This window comes from Mus caroli, unplaced genomic scaffold (genome assembly GCF_978045245.1).
Source record: "Mus caroli unplaced genomic scaffold, Mus_caroli_1 scaffold_11, whole genome shotgun sequence".
NCBI lineage: Eukaryota > Metazoa > Chordata > Mammalia > Rodentia > Muridae > Mus > Mus caroli.
Genome location: NW_028227266.1, coordinates 65,130,835 through 65,153,377, shown reverse-complemented (window position 1 = coordinate 65,153,377; position 22,543 = coordinate 65,130,835). Strand labels below are relative to the sequence as shown.

The 22,543-nt window shown below is 37.9% G+C and overlaps 1 protein-coding gene across 5 annotated transcripts in view; it reads right to left on the bottom strand.

The window, feature by feature from the left end:
- Positions 1-22,543, bottom strand: part of Herc1 (HECT and RLD domain containing E3 ubiquitin protein ligase family member 1) — a 163,310-nt gene that overhangs the window by 24,818 nt on the left and 115,949 nt on the right. For 3 of the 5 annotated variants that reach the window (XM_029481103.2, XM_029481106.2, XM_029481104.2), the window contains exons 44-61: positions 21,956-22,176; positions 19,759-20,027; positions 18,903-18,955; positions 18,076-18,276; positions 16,970-17,144; positions 15,988-16,258; positions 15,652-15,865; positions 14,446-14,702; positions 13,327-13,454; positions 11,732-11,859; positions 10,163-10,363; positions 8,897-9,027; positions 6,891-7,090; positions 6,586-6,691; positions 3,786-3,932; positions 3,346-3,447; positions 2,171-2,344; positions 1,129-1,422 (exon numbers count right to left, since the gene is read on the bottom strand). In XM_029481103.2, the coding sequence (XP_029336963.1) occupies positions 1,129-1,422; positions 2,171-2,344; positions 3,346-3,447; positions 3,786-3,932; positions 6,586-6,691; positions 6,891-7,090; positions 8,897-9,027; positions 10,163-10,363; positions 11,732-11,859; positions 13,327-13,454; positions 14,446-14,702; positions 15,652-15,865; positions 15,988-16,258; positions 16,970-17,144; positions 18,076-18,276; positions 18,903-18,955; positions 19,759-20,027; positions 21,956-22,176 (3,272 nt within the window). The remainder of the gene's footprint in view (positions 1-1,128; positions 1,423-2,170; positions 2,345-3,345; positions 3,448-3,785; positions 3,933-6,585; positions 6,692-6,890; positions 7,091-8,896; positions 9,028-10,162; positions 10,364-11,731; positions 11,860-13,326; positions 13,455-14,445; positions 14,703-15,651; positions 15,866-15,987; positions 16,259-16,969; positions 17,145-18,075; positions 18,277-18,902; positions 18,956-19,758; positions 20,028-21,955; positions 22,177-22,543) is intronic. The other 2 variants (XM_029481107.2, XM_029481105.2) reach the window with 2 other exon arrangements.

The following is a 22,543-nucleotide window of genomic DNA, read 5'->3' as shown; positions in this document are numbered from 1 at the left end:
ATGTGTCATCCCACCCAGCAAGTTTGGTATCATCATAATTTCAAACATGTGTTTTTGCATTCTAATATTGGCTTTTATTATACACACTTTCATTATCACTGTAGCCTAGGTTCAAAGGTAACCATTCGTGTTAACTGAGTACCAAGGGGTGCAAGGCCATGTACAAAATCTACTGCCTCCTTAGATTCTCTGCCTAGTTTAGTGGGTAGGTCTTGTCATTGTTTTGGGCTTCAGTTTCCCTATCTGTAAGATGAAATTAGGCCCAAATCGGGTTCAGAAAGAGCTGTTACACTCTGCTCCACTCTATTCCAGGTTACTGAGTATACTCCTCTCCAGTCTATGATTTGTATATGGACTGTCCTCAGGGGCCTGTGCATGTCAGGCACAACACTATGGAAGACATTTCTTGATTAAAACTTATGTATTCAGATGCTTTTCTTTAATTCATTTATCTGTTTTATGTTATATTTACATTTTTATGTTCAAATGTTTGCATACATAAACCATAACTAAAGTTAGGTCAGGTGCTAGCTTGTATTGGCATTTTATGATCATCACAATTTCTATGGGTAAACACTACCAACTACAGTAAAAAGAAATGACACACTGAATGCTCTTCTGTATTCTCACTTGATGCTGATTACTCTACATTTTAAGAGTGGACTAAATCAGAATTTCTATGTGGCATCAATCTCACAAAATGACCAGAGGAAAACTAAAAATGTGTATGATTAAGGTACTTAGCAAGCACCTACAGACAAAGAAAACAGAAAAGTATGGAACTATGTATGGCATCAACAGATTCAGAAAGGCTCTGTCATCAAGAGACTTGAACAGCCATCCACTAGAAAAGTATAGTCAGCCAGGCGTGGTGGTACACGCCTTTAATCCCAGCACTTGGGAGGCAGAGGCAGGAGGATTTCTGAGTTCGAGGCCAGCCTGGTCTACAAAGTGAGTTCCAGGACAGCCAGGGCTACACAGAGAAACCCTGTCTCAAAAACCAAAGGAAAAAAAAATAAAGAAAAAGGTATATTCAGTCTATCTAAGGGCATGCTGCTAGTCAATGGCACACCAAGCAGCCATGACACAGTCTCCACGACAACCAACAGCAGCTCGCGTTTTGCTTACCATGAGGAGCACTAGCTCATCTTCAGGAACAGGCTCTAGATCTGGGACAGTAAACGACTCTGGAAACTGCGCTCCGTTGGTCAGGGCTTCTGCAGCCTTGATAGTGGTTGAAAAGCACTCTAGCCAGGCCCACTCATTGGGATTCCAGGATGTAGGGTCAGGGAGACAGTTCTGATGGTGTGGTGGCACTGGAGGGTTACACAACAGCTGATCCAGATGAAGTCCCACAGCAAGGGAAGCCAAACATTGCATGTAGGGGCTATGAACAAGCTGGTCACCACAAACTACATGAGGCTAAGAAAAAAACAAAAGAATGCCACATTCAAGAGGAGCCTGTGTCAGATATTCTGAGTAAGCTTATGTTGTGAAAGCTTATGGAACTAGTAAAGAGAATTGTGTATATTCTTTACTCAATTTCCCTAACATCATATATATATACATATGATGTATTATATGATGTATTACATAAAAATAAAACCTTGTATAATCATATCGCATTGATAAAAACTAAGTAACTTATTCTGGTATAACATTAGCTAAACTAGAGCTTTATTTGGTCTTATCACTGATAGCCTTTTTTGTTCCAGAATCTAATATGGGATCATATTAAACTGTGTCTTGTGTATTTTTTCTTGATTATGAACAAAATCACCAGCACCTTATTCCTTTCACATTTCTTCCTTTACCCCAGGAAATCAAAGGTGAATCCCCTTACCGCAGTCTTTAATCATGGCAGAGCAAATCTACCACAGAGACCATGGACATTAAATCCAGGCATATTCTTCAGTTAAATTAACTGTATACAAAGTAAATAAATGATATGAAAAGGAATGTATCAACAGTAAAAGTTTTGGGACCCCAGTTTCATTTCACTCAAGTGACAATGAGGAATGGACTGGAAATCACTGAGCAGCCGCTTGAGGTGTAAGGACTTGACCTCTGCACAGAGCTTCACAGATCTCCCTCACACTTCATGTCCTGGGGCGGTTTGTGGAGGAGATTCAAAGCACTAAGTACTACCGGAGTGAGGGCCATGAGTTACCTTTTCATAGGCATATTGCTCTTGAAGCATCATGGGTAGCCGTTCCAGAAATGCTCTCATGCATGGAGCCATGTTTAATCCCAGAACACCCTGTTGTTTCAGGGCTGTTCTACAGGTTGCTAAAATGTGATTGGCAGAAGCCCATTCTGCTGTGCAATTAACAACCAAGACATCCTGGTGGAAAATAAATTATGCCAGATGATTAATTTGTTTATATAAAAGGTTAAAATCATGCCATCACCACTGAACCTGAGAAATTCTCTCCAGTAATTGGATTAAATACTTTGTCTTTTTACATATTTTAAAATGTCTACAGAAATTTTAAAACATCCTAATATTTGTCTAAGTAAAATGAGTAAATAAAACAATTTTAGAAAGTGTGAACTACCTTAACAGATTTTCTTTAAAAACAGTATCAATTATCTGCCTGTTCTCAGACTTGTAAGACAAGGCATGGAGTATACTTCACATGTCTGACACGACTATAGGAATACTAGCAGAAATAAAAATAGTTGTTTCCTCAGGAACACAATGTAAAATTTCAGAACGGCCCTACTCTATTCTATGCAGCAGGCTTGGTGGCTATTTGTACTGCATAGGGAGCTCACGCTATATTGCCAATCTTAAGAAGAGCCTAGGACTGGTCAGTTTTTATTTGTACTTTTAGTAGTTCTATTCACATATGATTATAGCTTCTTTTAACACTATGTAAGTACATAAAATATAAATCAAACACCACATTGATCTTGATATTTAAATATCACAGCAGACTGGCTAGCATTTTATTAGAATCTTAAATTTCAAAGCCATGATGTATTTTGGATATTTAAATGTCTTTGAATATTTTTTTTACAGAATATCCTTTTGAGACAGTATAATGGTATCAAAAATTATGTGATAAAATCAGAATCTACTTGTGTCTTCCAAGGGAAATAAAAAGGAGGAAAAGTAATCAAGCATTTTCAGCAAGCCCAGGTATAGCAGAAAGGGCATTAGGTAAGAAATGAGCATCCCTGGGTTCTAACTCCCTTCTACCATTAATAGTTGCATTATCTTGGGCAAATAATAATCTTTCAAATAGCAGTCATTCTTCTGTAAGGGGGGAGGGGCTTGGACTGCAACTTCTAAAATGTCTCTATGTCTTAGTCTATGGTTTGGTGTGTCTGCAGTGTTACCTTTGATCTATTTGAGCAGGCAGCTACCCCAACTTCTGGAATCCATACTGTGGTCTGAATAGCTCCAGAGCCTATTACAACAGTTTGCAAGACAGAGCCATCCTAAAATGAGATATATTTATCAAAACTCATTTCTTGACATTAGGCACTATTGCCACAATATCTGTTACTTTACATTCACAAAATATACATTAAAAATTATAACTGAGCTGAATTCAAAAGCTTTCAATTTGTAACCTGCTACCCACTTTTTGCTTTAAACACACTTATCAGAGAGAAACCCAAAGGAGAGAAGACTGGTTCTTTCCCAGTAGATGATTCTATGGGAGCATCTTCACTAGCCAATGAAATATTCTTAGGGTTGGTTGATTTTTATTATACATGATATAACTAATGTAAAATAAAATTTTTTAAAATAAAAAAACAACCTGTGTCCTTACCCTTAAAGACCAAATGTTCATAAGCCCTCCAAGTCCACCAGACACCAAGGCCAAGCCATCAGAACTGAAGGCCACAGTCCGAACAGGTGTGATGTGTCCCCGCAGCTGATAAACACACTTGGCTCCTGCTGATTTTCTATAGCCATCCTATAATTCATTGTTTTGATATGTATTAGTTTAAAATATTTTACAGCTCATCCTTGGAAATTTTACAATTGAGTAGTATGAAGCTAGAGACTGAGGTAGATACTTTCTCCCATAAAGTTGCTTAACTTGATGATTAACAGTAAAGCAGAAACCTGGCTCTGTTTTGATATTTTTAAAAATAACTTTCTGTTCTTTAACAAACAGAAATTACTGTATTTCAAAGTTCCAATATCTGAGACACCAACCCCCCCCCCAAAAAAAAACATGACTTTTGCTTTTTCATGTAATTTTTATTTTCTCACCTAACACTTCTGAACTGCATGTGTTCACTCTATACAAATAGCTTTGCCTACTGTGAGCTGATGGCTCTGTCTGATAACGTCATGCCTCTTGGTCCAAGAATGGAGTTGTGAAATGGGAATTCTGAATGCTTGTGAGAAAACTCCAGAAAAACAAGACAAGAGGCTTGTGACCTCAGTTTCTTCAAAACACAAAATTGTTCTTGGAATGTGTTTTCATGTTCTTCCCAGGTGTAGCAGACGGGAATGAGTTTAATTCAGATTACTCATCACAGCTGGCTTGTTATCTGGCTTCAATGGGAAAACACATTTTTGCCATGTGTGGCTTTATACAAATATACTCGGGTGATTCTTCCTAACCCTTGGAGCATAAATTACCTGATATTCTGAATAAAACTGCTTATTGCATGAGACTTTAGTCTGTCTCACTTTTTAGGCTCCATTACCTGTAGAGTAATTAAACAATATCCAATCAACATATTTGCTCTGCCAGGTTTTAAAGTGAGAAAGCTAAGGCCAGTGCACAAGGCAACTAACTCACTTGGACGAGGAGTAAGCCATATTTACCTTTACTGATCTCATTTCTACTTCTGTGGCACCTTCTTCCTATCATTTAGCTGACTACTCCTTCCCTTAAGACAGATGCTAGTACCAGATACACCCATCTCCCCCAGAGGCCACTAAAGAGAACTTCTTCAAAGGGTGTTTACATCATAGACAAAAGGAAGCTGCAGACTGGTAGTTCAGAGATTCAGTTTAATCAGACACTCAGTTTTGTTTTGTTTTTTAAGAATTGTAAAATGACAATATTAGTATCCGATTATTTAGAGGTTTTTTGTTTGTTTGTTTGTTTTTTGTTTTTTTTTTGAGACAGGGTTTATCTGTGTATCCCCAGCTGTCCTGGAACTCACTTTGTAGACCAGGCTGGCCTCCAACTCAGAAAACCGCCTGCCTCTGCCTCCCAAGTGCTGGGATTAAAGGCGTTACCAATAGGCTTAATTCTAGGGAGGTAACAATCAGCTGTGGCAGCAGCTAAGCACTTTATATCAACACTTAGTTAACCGGGCTAGTAACTGAACTCTGAGTTCGGCAGCAGTAAACAGTTCTGAACACATCATTACCAAAACTAAACGCAAGCACATAGGGGTCCAAGGCGTCTCTGGAGGCGATGCACTTGCATGGCACGAACTTACTGCAGCCTCGGTTCTGACCTGACACTGCATGGTGTTACACCTATGAGGGTTTTGTGAGACACCTTGGTTAAAATTTGAGATTACATGTTATGAATTGTAGTGGTTATTACACACAAAGTTTTCTGTACTTACAAAAATGCAATGGTTTAATTATGAAAAAACAAATTCTTTTTGTATTTTCCTATTGCCATTTCTCAGCAAATATCAAACTAGTGTATCTTTAGGTTATATTGTGTTTGAGTATTTGATTTTAAAATTTGCAGTTTAAGCTACTGAGCAAATTTTCATTAAAAAAAAATCTTTTGGCTAAGGACAGAATTTCCAAAAACTTTGAAATGGTTCTAAATGGTTTTAATACATATTTATGCAAAAGTACTTAGTATTGACAACTATAAAATTGAAAAATTGATCAAATCTAAAAAACACTGAAGACGCTCTTTATCTTTTACTATCAAACACTCAGCTGAGATTCAATTCTTTAATGTAAAAACAAACAAGCACATGTATCCCATAAGTATGTAAATTTGTTTTCCTCTAATAAATGAAAATATCAGATGTATACCAAAGAACGTTCTAAAGTAAATTTCATTATGATTTTTTAATTGATGAATATTTGGTGTTCTCACCTACTTTATGTACCCACACCAGGCTGTGTAAAAGTTTCTTAGAGGAAGAGGGTAAGAGTGGGAAAAGTTGAAGTTTGGTTTGAGATGAATCACATGTGCTTCATGGGGTTTTTGTCTATGCTTTTTCTACTCCATACCTCCTGACTCCCAGATTCATGAGTTTATGTGTCTTGTCTGGATGCCTTTGTAAGTATCAAGCTCTTGATTTTTTTTCTTTCAAAATAATCATTCTGTGCAGGTGAAATTCTGACACTGGCATCAGGTACTCTGGATGGGAACTCCCAGTGTCACTCCACTGTACCAGACTTCACTAAGATTAGTATATCCACAACATCCATTTTACTCATCACCAACATCACCACTCAATATGCATTAAACACCTCACTGTAACCAAAATTACAGGAACTTAGAGAGCACACAATTACAATATTTACACTTCCCTAATGATCATGGCCTTCGGGTATAGGAGTAAATACTTTAGTGAGGAGTTACTGTACTATGGCTTCAGATAAAGTCTTAAACAGCCACACATTACCTGACAATTTGATTCCTGATCCCACCATCCTTCTGAGCTGGTCATACTGGTCTGTGTGGTATCTTGAGGAATACGCCAAACACACACTAAGCCATTTTGACAGCCACTTAAAAATCACAAAAGGAGAACATACCAAGTGAAAAATCTAAAAATCTGTTCTTTATTTCCCTTAGGTAATTTTATGGCCTTATACATTATAAAATTAGTAATAGACACTAAATCAATATTATCGGAAAGTCATACTATTGCCAAGTAATAGTCTACACTACCATAAGAATCAACACACACACAAATGTATAACATACGTGGCCATCAGTAACTGCATCTTGGATCCTTTCCCTGGAAGGCTGCACCAGGCGATGCCATTTACAGTGGATGGATGGCAGAGGGAATGCAGACAGCGCCAGCATCCTGAAACAGGCCCCCAGAGTTTCACATTTTCTTCTTTGGCACATGTCATTAGAATATGGCCTGTTGGGTCCCATTTCATACTAACAAGAGTTTCCTTAAAATTATAGGAAAAAAAAATTAAGAGTAATACTCATTTCACAGTACATACTTTATATTCATTAGTTTATGGATGGTGCTACTAACTCAATTGCATAAAAATTAAGATTTTTATATGAATAAGATAGTTCCACATCATTCCTAATCTTAATCAACTTGACCTTAAATATAGTCTACATTATATGTTACAGTAAAGCTAAATAAATATTAAGTTATATAAATTATGAAAATATAGCTCTGAAAAGATATAGTACCTTTCTTTTGCATGTGTATGTACCGAAATCATTTTACTGACTGGTAATCATTACAATGTGAAAAAGAAGGAAAGACAAAAGGAAAAAAAAGGACCCCTCACCCCCAAATTCGTCAAAATGCTTTTGAGAGCCTAGGGAGTGCTTTATGTTTACATATTTTGATAACTTCTGCTTTTAATTTTTTATAACTTTAAGTTATGCAAATGAGTATCTTGCCTGCATGCATGTCTGCGCACTCTGTGCATACCTGGTGCTTGTAGATGTCAGAAGAGGGCACAAGAACTGCTGGGACTGGAGTAACAGATGGCTGTGAACTGCCATAATAAATACTGGGAACTGAACCTGGGTCCTAAGGGAGCCTAGCCAGTGCTCTTAAACTTTGAACCGTCTGTCTAGCCATCTGTGGTTGTCTTTATAACCCTCCTTCCACATCTCCAAGTCCTGGTTTCATGCATTTGTGTCACTTGCCTGGGTGGCCCTGTAAACACCAGGACTGAAAACATCAGTGGGTGTTCTGGCATTAATGGGGACATAGGGGGGCTGGTGAGATGGCTCAGTGGGTAAGAGCACCCGACTGCTCTTCCGAAGGTCCGGAGTTCAAATCCCAGCAACCACATGGTGGCTCACAACCATCCGTAACGAGATCTGGTGCCCTCTTCTGGAGTGTCTGAGGATAGCTACAGTGAACTTACATATAATAAATAAATAAATCTTAAAAAAAAAAAAAAAAAATGGGGACATAGGGCAGGAGATATTCCCAGGGCACTCCTATTTCACTCTTCTGGCTTCATTTCTTAGGTAGCTTTTTTTTTTTTTTTTAAATGAAAAACATTTTTTTAATCACCATATATTTATTTTTGTTTTTGTGTATATGAACATTTTATCTGTGGTCTGTGTACCACTTTGTGTGTCTGATGCCTACGGTGGCCAGAAGTGGGCATCAGATTTCTCAGAACTGGAGTTACAGAGGGATATGAGAAGCACATGGGTGCTAGGAGTTGAAATCATGTTCTCTGGAGAGCATTCAGTGCTCTTAATTGCTGAGGCAACCATGTAGCACCTGACATAACAATCTTAAGTCCTTGTAACAAACCATCATTTCAATGCATACACTTTCAAGTCTAACATGTCTCAACTTAACATGCATACAACATCTTTCCCTAAAAGGTATTCTTTTTTTTTTTTTTTTTTTTTTTGGTTTTTCGAGACAGGGTTTCTCTGTGTAGCCCTGGTTGTCCTGGAACTCACTTTGTAGACCAGGCTGGCCTCGAACTCAGAAATCCACCTGCCTCTGCCTCCCAAGTGCTGGGATTAAAGGCGTGCACCACCACTGCCCGGCGGTATTCTTATTCAGACTAATGAAAAACATTTTTATGTGAAAATATAGCCACAAAGACTTTGTGTAGTGATAGAATATTAAATCATGAACAATGCAAAATATTGTTGAAGATACCACTTCTAAACCACAATCCAAAAACACACACACACAAAAAAAAAAAAAAAAAAAAAGAAAAAAAAAGAAAAGCAAGCATGGAGAAGATGGTCTTTACCTTATGCGCATCAATAAGAACAATGCCTCCTTTCTCAAGTGGTTCTTTTGTTCCCATTAACAATTTTCCATCAAAATATCCTACTGCAAATGGTCTGTCTTCACTGAACCAAGCAATGCAGGTGACAGATACTACCATGATAAAAACACAAGAAAAGAATGGGTTTGTCACTATCTAGACACCTAGGTAGATGCTTTCAAAACAAAAAACAAAAAAAATGTGCTTTGACCACCACAGCAAGAAAACTTCTACACAGCTAACCAATTAGAGCCTGCAGCAGAGAGCTGATATAACCCACTTTGAGAATGTTCGTTATGAGTAAAAGAAATGACCCCACTTCTAACATTTCATTCTTTCACAGGAGTTTCTTTTTTTGTTTTTAAGAAAGAAAAACAGTAACGATCTGGTTGGTAGTAAAGCATTGTACCATGTTCTTCTTTTGAGAAAGAATCTACTATGAAACTGAAAAATCATCTTGATGATTCCTTCTGCTGTCACAGTCAGTGTTCCCAGGCTCTTAAGACTGTCTATCCTATCCTCTAATCACCATTGCTTTTTTGTATACTGTAAGGCTGAGAAGTAAAAAATAGTACCTAGAGGGCAGGATGGGCTTTGGGGGTAGCAGACAGGAAGATTTTCCTTCTACGCCTTTTAAAATGTTTTAACTTTTGAACCCTCTGAAGTTATTGTCAAAATTTTAAAAGTAGATTGTAAAAAACCCAAACCCAAAACATGACAAACAATTCTCCTGTCAAATAGAGTATTATACAAATCAGTACTGTGACCTCTGAATTACTTGTTTCCCCCAAATAACTAATAAAAACTGCTAGTAAGACATGCATTTACTCAAAGGTACTCAGTAAGAAAAACACAGAGGCAAACTTTGTGTCATCTGCTGAATCCAGGACCTTTCTTCTCCATCTTCCCCTATTTCCTTAGTTTACTCGGCCGTTAACAGCACAGGCGTTTCTACCCATGATTCCCCTATTCCATAGCTCTAACTTAAGGGATACTTGCATCCTGTTATAAATGGTCAATCATTCACACGAAGGATGAATGGCTAATATGGTGTAACAAAATGAAATTTCCCTTTGGCAGAGAGACAAAGTAAGGGGTAGAGAAACAGATTTCAATTCAATTACTAATTAAAATTAAAAACATAGCGGAAATGTTAGAAAACAAACCCAAAGTAACACCCACTCAGCATTTATATTCAACCAAAACGTTTGTCTATTTGTCTACTTTCTTGACTAGAAAATGTCTTACCATCCTTTCGATAGCAGTGCTCCAGTTCTCGGCGGTGCATAGTGGACACATCAACAACTTCAATCAGTCCTAGAGATCCGTCCATCCGTCCCACCAGCAATAACTCTGGAGATTCTCCTGACCAGGTTGTAGCTGGACCTTCTTCTGGCCAGGCCAGGGCAGATACCCAGTGAGGCTGAATATCTACTAATCCTTTTCCTCCTACAGAGGGAGAAATGTTAGCCCATTTTACTCTTTAAAAAAGAACACGTGCCAGGTGTAGTGGTACACATCCTTAAAAACAGCAATCAAGAGGCGGAGGCAGGTGGATCTCTGTAAGTTCGAGGCCACTCTAGTCTTCACGTGCCATATAGATAAAGATAGATAAGACAGAGATAGATAATAGCTAATGCACTCTCCAATTCACAACAGTCTATGAACCTAAAGGTCTGTGAAAACAAAATCTTATTCGTGTCTTGAGTATCATTTAAGTCAACAATCTTTAACTACTTATAGAAAAAAGAACTTCTACAGATGACAGAATAAAGGAATAAACTTAGTAGCAAATGGCAAACACTTAGGTGCTTGCCTATTGCTGGCAAATTGGCACGTTTCTTTCCCAGGACACTGCGAGAAGGCTAAAGGCAACATCACTAAGGTACTTCTGCGTTTAGTTTACTTGTTTTTGACACAGGCGTCACAATGTAGTCCAGGCTGACCTCCAACTTCAAGCAATCCTCCTGCCCCCACCCCCAAGTACTGAAATTCCATGGGCCATGATGCTCAGCGACTCGTAATAACTATTGAAACCCCACTTGATATGAGTAATTTACCTACAACTAAGACAAGCTAGCTACTCCTTTATTACGTGAATGACAACAGCCATTTCTTAAATATGTAAAAATAAACAAATACTAGTAAGTCTATAATTACAACAGTATTTTTTATCCCCTAGAAAAATACAATAAGATTTGATAAAGGGCTTTGTGGGTAAAGGCACCTGCTGCCAAGCCTAATGACCTACATTCAATCCCTAAGATCCACATGGTAGGAGAATACCAATGTCAAGTTGTTCTCTAACCTCCATACATGCACCCTAGTAGATAGATAGATAGATAGATAGATAGATAGATAGATAGATAGATAGAAAGAAAGATAAGAAAGAAAGAAAGAAAGAAAGAAAGAAAGAAAGAAAGAAAGAAAGAAAGAAAGAAAGAAAGAAAGAAAGAAAGGGAGGAAGGAGAGAGGAGAGAAAGGAGGGAGGAGAGAAAGGAGGGAGGAGAGAGGGGAGGAAGGGAGGGAGGGAAAAAATAAAGTATAAAGCACCTAATAATTTTTATCTCTGAAAGAAACAAATGATAGAGCTACTTCAAGTGACTGAAAATTATGCAGCTTAACAAAGCCTACTTACTGCTGCATTAAAAGAAGGTTTGGCTTACAGAAGTAGGTACCTGAAACTTCCAGGAAGTGCATCCTGTGCAGTATTTTCATAGAAAAGTTCATGGATTTCCAGGTAAAGAGAAGCCAGTGCTTTCAAGACTAAGTGAGAAGGAGGCTGAGCTGCACCCATTGCAGTTGCAAGACTCTTACCATTAACTTGCCAGATGTTTACCATCTTCTCCAAAGCCCCAGCAAGGTATTTGCCACTGATACTCCAGGAAACAGGTGAGAAGCTTGGGTCGCTGGGTGACCCAAGGCTTTCCTCAGCATCCCCTTCCCTAAAATTCAACAGATGAGTATGCAATTTCCATCCCCATTTCTAAATTTAGTAAGCTATATTTCAAACCTTGAAGCAAGGGGTACATACAGGCAGGCCATTATCATAGGGTATTCTTAGTCAACAGTATCTCTCACCACAGAGAAAATATCAACTATGAAGGAATGATGCTTTGACTACTCATTATTAGGACAGAATCTGTCAGCAAAGACCTTCAGAATTGATATGGGCTGGAGACAGAGTTACTATTCAGAGTATACTGATTTCTGTATGCCAAATTTATATAAAACGTCTTAGAAAAGGAATGTATGTAGAGAAAGAAACTTTACCAAATTTACTGTTGGTGGTGATGTAACTTAATCAGCTATTGTGGAAATTAGTTTGGAGAGTTTTCAGAAATTAAAACATAACTATCATATGCCCAGCTCCCTCGCTCCTGGGCACATACACTGAGCACTCCATACACTACTACTAGGATATCTATGCTCACATATTTATAGCCATTTTTTTAACTGTAACAAAGAATTGGCAACAATCTAGTTATCTATTAACAGATGAATGGGTAATAAAAATCTGGTGTATACATGAAATAGAATAATACTCAGTTCTACATAAATATGTATGATAAGATTTGTAAAAAAATGGATGGACTTAGAATGTATATCAAGTGAGGTCAAACAATCTCATAAAGGGAAAAAAAAACCCACATGATTTTCCTCATATGTGGAATCTAGCCAATAATATATGAATATACACAAACAAATGTATATGTGAATATAGTATAATCTATCTATAGAAAAGAGAGCACCAAGATTAAATCTTAGGAGATAAGGAAGGACTAAATGTGGGTAATAACATGAGTAAATACAGGAAGATACAAAACCAATTATGTTTTAGTTCTAACTCTGTTGTTGAGTTTCCATTTGTCTGGAGGTAAGCACATAAAAATATATTCAGTAGTGTTAGTGTAAAATCTAGTGCAAAGTTTCACAGCTGCTGTTCTATGTGGCTGTCTGACTGTACAGAAGTTCAGTGAGATGCATAGGCTTTAGGCTTGGTTACTATCGATGTGTGATTTTTTTTATTTCAAAGTTTTTATAATAAAATTTACTAAATCATTTTTTTAAAAAAAAGAAATACTTACAGCTAGCTACAGCACTATAAAGTTGCAACATGTCGACACAAAAGCAACTACTCTAATTCCCAAATAACCACAGAAGACTAATGAAAATCAGTATACTGGTTGATATAACTAAACATGTATTTGCTAGTAAGCTCTGTTCTAAATAGAATTTAAATTTTTATTTCCTGAATTACTACCATGGAAAGGTAAACGTGCATTCTGGAGATTTAGAAATATTCCAAAAGAAAAACCTTTAGTTTTAATGAGGATGGACTACACTAACACAACCAAGGTGAGGCCTGCCAAAGACTGCTCCAGTTTTACACCAGTGGAACAAGCACTTACAGTCTATTGAACACACAGGTTTGCTGAAGTGAGTATTGCTTCTTGGTAACATTCCACACCCGAATAGTGCCATCATTGCCACTGGTAGCCAACAGGCCTTTTTTATTACACCAAACACATGTCATCACCTAGGAAAATTAAAGAGAGATAAGCCAAGCCAAATTCTGAGTTAAAGGACTTTATCATTTGAAGTTCTATTAAAAAAAAAAATCCATGTTATTCAATATATGTGGTTTCCTAAATGTTTTGTAGAATACCCATTAGAGTACTAGGCTCAATCTTCCTCAAATTACTTAAGACATAATAAAGTCTTTTTTATAAACTTTTATTTTATTTTTATCTCCATAGGAGAGAACGCACATGCCAACGTGAACATGTTGCAGTCACAATTGAGGGAGTCAGTTCTTGCCTCTATTATAGCTCCTCTTGGATCACATCAGGCTTGGTGGTAAGTACTTTTACCCAATGAGCCACCTTACCTAGCTCTCTACTAAAATGTCTAAATATTTAATTAGTTAACAATAAACATTCGAACATGCTGAGAAGGAATGACTCCAAAAGGCAGAGCAAGCTGCTACACACATTCTCACATCCCTTCCAGATGACACTCATGTCAGTGTGGACTTCCTAAGGGACTGAAGATGGCTCAATGGCTACAAGGCCTATATTGCTCTTGAAGAGAACCCAAGTTTGGTTCCCTACACCCATACTGGACAGTTCACAACCACCTGGAACTCCAGTTCTGGGGGCATCTGATAACTCTAGCCTCCATGGGTTCTGCACTCACATGCACAAACCCCTTCTACCCTTCTACACACATTAAAAATAGTGATTTTAAAATTGATTAATTCATTTCCGTACTTGCTTCTTAAAACTTCAGGGCCTACTAGATTAATCACCTACAATACATCAAGTACTTGTATAGATAAGCCTTTATCTTTTAGGAACTGATTTCTTTCTGTTAACCCACATACAAAGAAACTAGAATTAGCAACTACTAGGCAAATCTTGGTAATCGTGTATATATCTGTGAGAAAAAGAGACATAGAAAGAGATACGGAGACCTACACTCTGAACAGTCAAACACGTAATTAACACACTTGATTTCAAAATACATACTCTGTTTTGGTGAGCCTCCAACTTGATAAAAGAGCATTTTCTGAGATCTCCTCCCATATCAGCGAGTGTTTGTGGAGCAGTTTGGTTGTCACGGTCATGTGCAGCAAGAGTGCGCACAAGTTGTTGAGCAGCCCATTGCCTATGCTGTGAGGATAGCCTAGAGGAGAGGCAGCAGGCTGCCAGGGCATTAGCCAGCTCCAGAGGGCCTACAGCAGAAGGATCATAGGAAGGATGGGCATACAATTGGGCAATAAAACCTGCTTAAACAAAACAATGAAATGATGCCCAGGTGAGAGTTGGTGATGATGAACAAACAAAAATGGGTTAACCCATTTCTTTTATAAATTAGCTCTTTTATAAGCAATCATTTTACTAAGATATGCATATAAGATATAAAGTATTTCACATCAAATTTCATAATAAATCTGATTCACTACAAACTAATATTTTATTATACACCAATAAACAGTCCTTGACCTAAGGACTGGAAATACAGCAGACATAATCTTTTGGCCCATGCAAAGGCAATAGGCCCTTAAGAATAACAAGCTAGTGTCTGCTGCTTTAAAAAAACAAAACAAACAAACAAAAAAAACAGCTTAGCAGGGACATTACTTGGGTTACAACTAAGTGACAGAGCACATGCTCAGAATGCGCTAGGCCTTGGGTTCCAATACTCAGCACCAAATACATAAGTAAATCATTTTAAAAACTGAATCTTAACATCTAGTAAAGGAACTAGATCAATTGATCCCAAAGTCCACCAATCTCACTTAAAATGTGCTTGACTGGGGTGAAGGTTAAATAGTGACTATATAGTAGTCCCTTCAAAGAGTTATCTTCCATACTATTCCTACTTAAATTGTATTAAGGAACCCGATCATGTATGGTAATTCAAGCCATTATCTGTAACTACACTAGTTGGTACATTTTCTAATACTCACTTCAATGTCTGTGCAAACTTGTAATCCCAGCACTCAAGAGGCACAGGAGGATTGCTGGTGTGGGGCTAACCTGGGACTACACAATTATACCCTATCTCAAAAACAAACAAACAAACAAACAAACAAACACAAAACCCCAAATCTGTCTCTGTAACTTTTTTATATTCCAAACTTAAGAAACGTCCTTTATTACAACAATGCGAAACCACACCTCTGAAGACTTAATCTACAGAAGACTGTACTCAAACAGCATGAAACCTACCTTTCTTTTCTATTTCTGTCTTATCATAGTTAGGTCTCAGTTTGGCCCCTTTGTCTGCCAATAATGCCACAAGGGCTTGAGTTACAACAAAGTTTGGGGAGGTTACAAGCTTATTCTCTTCAGCAATCCCACGGAGAAAGCTTGGTAGAAACTTCCGCTGAATGGGATCATCCACTGTGGTGAGATTGACACCTGTTGCAGCAGAAATCAAGTTCTGAAGAGCAATCAGGACAAATGGTTTAATTTTTACATGTTTTTGAAACAAAAAGATTTAATTTCAAAATGTTGTAAGAATCCCTGGGAAAAACAAAGCAGGAATTCCTGAAGCTACCTTACCTGTGTACACAGCTGAACCAGCAGCTTTGCAGCGCTTGGAGTATTTGATGCCAGGCATCCCACTGCTGTGCTCAGGTAGGCCAGGCAAGAAATGGGCTTGCTGGCCTTACTGTGTCCGCCTCGTGAACGTTCTGAGGTACTGGCTATGGCAGAAGGGCTGGTGGAAAGGCCAGCTCTCCCTGCTGCAGCTAAGCACATTAGCCGAACCAGTGTACGGATATCTGTTAACCCCAGAGACTCGAGACCAGCAGCCAGGCTACAACTGGAACCACTGTCAGGAAAAGACAGCACTTCAGATAGACGAAACAGATTTCTTAAGGGGCAGTTTTGAACCCCACATACTTATCATCAAAAACTCAAATCAAACAAAAGCTGTACCATTCATTATATATGTCCTTGTATCAAAACATGACATAAGATGGAAATGATCACTTACACTTTTATTTTTAATGAACATTGCATGCACTGAGAGTTATCACTAAATCACTGGAATATGACATTAGGAATGTTCACAGAACAGAAACTTTCATTCTGGAAACCCCCATCCTCTAAGTCAAGAGACAGAACTCTAGCAGCACCTCAGTGGCTTGCTGAGGGCTCCTCAGAGCCATTGTGTCTACAGAAGTAACTGTTGTCTATTGTCTAAAGCTATACATTAGTTTTATCTATTTTTATTCTTTATGAGTTCTGCAGAAACATTAGTTCACTATTTAATTTCTACCTAGTACCAACTAAACAGTTTAATTTCCAGTGTCTGGAACAACAACAAAAAAGATATGCAACTGACTGTTACTAAATTGGCATTATTTCAACCCTAAAAAAGCCAAGTATTAACTAAATAAATACCAATAATGACTAAGATTAACCTAAATTTATTCAACAATACATTGTCAAGTTTTAAAAACTCTCTCATATCCCCTACCAGACTCCTGAGTGAAATATGTCAGAAGCTAACTGCATCACTTGACACAATAATACTTACCTGACTGAGAGAAGAGACAGTGCTCGCATGACCATGGTTCTGGCCAGAAGGACTTGAGCGGCAGCAGTCACCCTCCTTAGAGCCACTACTCGGTCATGAGGATTTGCAAGGGCTGCTGCCTGCTCTCCTAATGTTACTCTCCCAGAGGAACTCTTTTCCACAGACCCATGGCAACCTGAAAGCAGAATTTTGCTCAGTTTTCAACAAAGTAAGATAAAGTATCTAGACTACTAAATTTTTCTCCCTTGTTTTATGTAGGTTCTAATCTGCAAAGAAATATAGCAAGACAATGTTTGCTCACCTAGAACTAGTAGAAAATTCCTTAAGATATTAAACTTAAGAGATTTCTGAGTTAATAGAAGAGATTTTCCATTAAATACATGTTTTTTCCTCTATTCTTTTTATGTGTCACTTATGATATTAAGAGATATAAGAAAGGAATAGTTTTTAAAAAGTATTTTGTTTTTATTTTATATATATGAGTATTTTGCCTAAATGTATGTATGTGAACCATGTGTGTGCAGTGCCAAAGAAAGACAGAAGAGGACATCAAGTCCCTTGGAACTGGAGTTATAGACACTATAAGCAGCCATGTAGGAGCTGGGAACAAAACCCAGGATTTTCTTACAAGAGCAACAATGCTCTTAATCACTGTCACAGCTCTTCAGAGACAGGAAAGATAGAAATAAAATATGCTTTGAGTACAAATAAAGAACTAAGTCACTGATAGTGCCAATTTTTAAATTTTGGTTGGTGGGAGGGGGAGGGGTATGCAGAAAGGGGTGGTACACATGTGAACTTGACCAGTCTAGCCAAATCAATGAGCTCCAATTTGGTTCAGTGCAAGACCCTGTCTCAAAAAAAATAAGGTTGAAAAGAATATAGAAAAAAAAAAAACAAAAACAAAAACAAAAACAAAAAAACCTCTTGTCAAACTTCTGAACTATATTCAGTACTCCTTTCCCACCAAATGGCCAAAGAGACTTGCTGGTATGAAGTGGGGCTAAGCCATTATTACTACTATTTACCTAGGATACTAAATATAAAAGATAAATATAAATATTAAAATGGACCAAAAATTAATGATAATTAGCCTTTCAGCTTACCAATTTGCATCAAAGTCTCTTCCATACTGTTGGTAGCTGTGACCATTGCTACTGATGCTCCCAGGGGGTCACTGTCAGGGAACTGAACTGGTTCTGGCACAATGCGCCGGTCATTTAAACCAAGTGGTCCAGCAAGCAATTCAAATTCTTCTTCACCTGTTAGTTTGTCATCTTCATCAACATCTAACATGTCCCAGTCTTCTGGAATTTAAATAAATATATGGCATGTGAATATAAACATGGCATAGTTCGGCTAACAGTGATTATTTTAAGATAAATCTAAAATGTTCAAGGAGGGCTACAAAATGAACACAGCGCCATCTCCTGGAGACCTAAGCAAGCTGCATTCCTGAGGCATGTGAGACTACTGGAAAGGGGAGTGGAATAAGATCCACTGAAAGAAAAAGCAAATGCTACAACTGATCACAGAGGGCTCAGCCAATATATATTCAAGCAAATGCATGCTCTAGAAAACAAATTATACTCATCTCAACTTTTTTCCCACTTTTCCACTCATTTTTTTCCACAATTAGGATAGAAAAAACTTCAAAATGTTACATTTTTTTGCTATTCTGGAAAAAAAAAACCCTCCAAACAAATTACTACTGTATGGTAAACCTGACATTTGAGTTTGGGTTCTTTCTTTCTCCTATAACTCTCAAGAATGGAATGTTGTTATCAAGTAACCTCAGATCCACTTAGGAAAAGCTCTAGTTAATATGTACATAAACACAAACACACATAATGGTAAAGTTAGTAGCAGATGTTAAGCAAGAAGTAGACATAAAAATACACATAAAATAAGGAAGCTCTCAAAGCAAACAAACCTTCATACACACTGTCCTGCTTGCCAATTAGATCTGGGGCTTGTCCCTTGTACCTGCACCAAACATGAAGAACACCGTGGTTTATATAAAAGTTAGTACCCAAATGCAAATTAAGTCATTAGAATATTATAAGAGTTCATTAATAAAGCAGCAAAAAGTAAAAGTGTCTTGTGTTATGGGACAAATGCAGTAAAAACTACCATTTGTACGCACGTTTATAGATGGCTGCTTTACCCAAACAAACAAACAAACAAAAAGTAAAAAACAAAAAACAAAAATCCTTAGGGACATTTGTGATTACCTTCAATAACTCTTTTAATAAAACTCTGTCCTACAAAGGACCAAAGATTTAACGGTTGTAGAACTAGAGGTTAAGTATATGAAGAAAGAAAGTCTCTTTTGTTCCCCCACAGAAGCCCATTTAAATAGAACACTCTGTGTGTGTGTGTGTGTGTGTGTGTGTGTGTGTGTGTATTGTCAAGAAGAACATCCTAGTTAAGGTAACAGAAATATGCTGAAAAACATCCATTTGAAAACTTGATTCTATAGCTCTGAGAATTAAAATGAGGACCCTGATCACAGCCTGTCATGATGCTAATGGTCGACAGAGTGCAACTGTCATGAAGGGCCCACTGCCATGCTGCTATGCCTGGGGGACCAAAAGAGTAAAAATGGCTCCCAAATCTCCTGAGAATGTAATTCCTTGACCTCCACAAGCTCTGCCCCGAATACAGTCAAAGTTAATTCTTTACATAAAAGAGAGAGAGAAAGAGAGAGAGAGTGTGTTTCTGTGTTTTAACAGAGTGAGATGTTGTTATCCAAGGAAGCTGGTATCTATAACACAATTTCAAGGTACCTTTCAGAATTTGTAGTCTTGGTCTTAGTCTTCAGGGCTAAGTACTTCTCCCTGCAGCTGCCACACAGCAGGTAGTATGGATTTCCACTCCCACATTCACCACCAAACCAGCCATCCACATAGGAGCCATTGCTGCGATACCCCTGGCGGTTCGCACTGCGCCCACAGCCAGGGTGGTTTCTCTTCATGTGCTGGTTGAAGCTGACGACATTGCATTCACAAAGTTCACACACGACCACTTCTTCCCTGTCTTCAGACTCACAAACATGCTGTACAAAATGATTTTATACCAAATTATAGTCAACGTAGGGTAAGAGGTAGATTGTTTGTGATATAAAACTAGCTGCTTTTTAAATATCCTACAACAGTTCAGTGACGTTCATTAGTGCTATGTAACTTTCTTTCAAGTCAGAATTCAGACCACACAATCTGAAGATATGCTTTGCTTTTCTTCTATTTGCTTAAGTTATAAATTAAGATTATTCTGCTGGAAATAAAAAAGAAATTCAATAATTTAAATTTATCTCAAACCATTAAAAAAATTCTCTAGTGAAAACACTTTTTACCTGGCCATAATATGAGACCTATTTTCTGAATTTCTAAGATGCCATTATGTTTCATTTATGTTATTAACCTAATCAAGCAGATAAAAGTTCACATCTATGAGCTTTAAAGTTTCCCCTATACCGGAGGATCCAGCAATACCTCTCCTGGGCATATATCCAGAAGATGTCCCAACCGGTAAGAAGGACACATGCTCCACTATGTTCATAGCAGCCCTATTTATAATAGCCAGAAGCTGGAAAGAACCCAGATGTCCCTCAACAGAGGAATGGATACAGAAATTATGGTACATTTACACAATGGAGTACTACTCAGCTATTAAAAAGAATGAATTTATGAAATTCCTAGCCAAATGGATGGACCTGGAGGGCATCATCTTGAGTGAAGTAGCACAATCACAAAAGAACTCACACAATATGTATTCACTGATAAGTGGATATTAGCCCAAAACTTAGGATACCCAAGATATAAGATACAATTTGCTAAACGCATGAAACTCAAGAAGAATGAAGACCAAAGTGTGGACACTGTGCCCCTTCTTAGAATTGTGAACAAAACACCCAGGGAAGGAGTTACAGAGACAAAGTTCGTAGCTGTGATGAAAGGATGGACCATTTAGAGACTGCCGTATCCAGGGATCCATCCCATAAGCAGCTTCTAAACGCTGACACTATTGCATACACTAGCAAGATTTTGCTGAAAGGACCCAAATATAGCTGTCTCTTGTGAGACGATGCTGGGGCCTAGCAAACACAGGAGTGGATGTTCACAGTCAGCTATTGGATGTATCACAGGGCTCCCAATGGAGAAGCTAGAGAAAGTACCCAAGGAGCTAAAGGGATCTGCAACCCTATTGTTGGAACAACATGATGTACTAACCAGAACCCTGGAGCTCTTGTCTCTACCTGCATATGTATCAAAAGATGGCCTAGTCGGCCATCAATGGAAAGAGAGGCCCATTGGACTTGCAAACTTTATATGCCCCAATATAGGGGAATGCCAGGGCCAAAAGAATGGGAATGGGTGGGTAGGGAAGTGGGGGGCGCTATGGGGGACTTTTGGGATAGCATTGGAAATGTAATTGAGGAAAATATGTAATAAAAATATTAAAAATTAAAAAAAAAAGAAAAAAAAATAAAGTTTCCCCTATAAAAATGTAATGCTAAATAATTAATATACACATAAACCTACATGAACTCTGTCCCTGGACGAGGGGTGTTATAAGACTGGTTCCCACATGAGCCTTATACTGACTAAATAGAAACTATGAAGGACAAGAGCATGCACTCAGACAGGAATGTGATTAAAGCAATCATGTTATACAACCCAGCAATGTACTAGGGCCTAATGTCAAGTTTTGAAATTTCTCTTCAACATCACAATGAAGTATTGCCACAATATGGCTCTAGTCATCTAGTCTGGGGAGAGAAGCAATAAATCACACAGAGAAAGCAACAAGATAGACTTTCTTATCAGTTTGTTAGTTTCAACGCAATGCTCAATCAGTAAATCCCCAAACCTCAGGATGAGATGAAAGACTCTTTCAACTCTAGGCAAGGCTGCTGTTAGTAAGCTGTATGAACAGGAGGGCAGGAAAATAAGTCAGAGCAGCCCCCGCTGCAGTCACACACACCCAGGTAGGCCAATCCAGTACCTCTGGGATCCACATTCCCAGAATATCATTGTCACTGGTCAGGTCTTGTCCAAACATAGCTTCCATTGCTTCATCATCAAGATCAATTTCCAATTCCTCATCTAAATTAAAGTCATACAACGCCCCTGGGTCTTGCTGCAAAGATATTCCTTCTCTCCGACTTTGATTCCTGTGAGCCTGCACAGAGCGGTATAACCCCGCTCAGAACAAAACAAAAAAGGCATTTTATTTGCATGAAGAAGATAATTCTATTTTATCAGTTCTTAATTGCCACACATGTAGAAGAAAATCTCACTCAGTTACTTCTCTGGATCCCAAACCATAAAATTACAACTATCATATAAGGTATACCATCTCTCAGACTGCTGATAAGTTTAAATAAGTCACTACATACAAAAGAAATTAAGATGTTACATTTTTATTTGAGTTATAAATATTATTTAATTTAAAATATCACCTATTATTACTCTCCCAGGTTCAATTTTTTAAATTCAACCTCTTTTCATTTTATGGTAAATGTCTAGCCTATATTTTCTAAGCAAGTCTCAAATTTCTTTCTCATGGTAA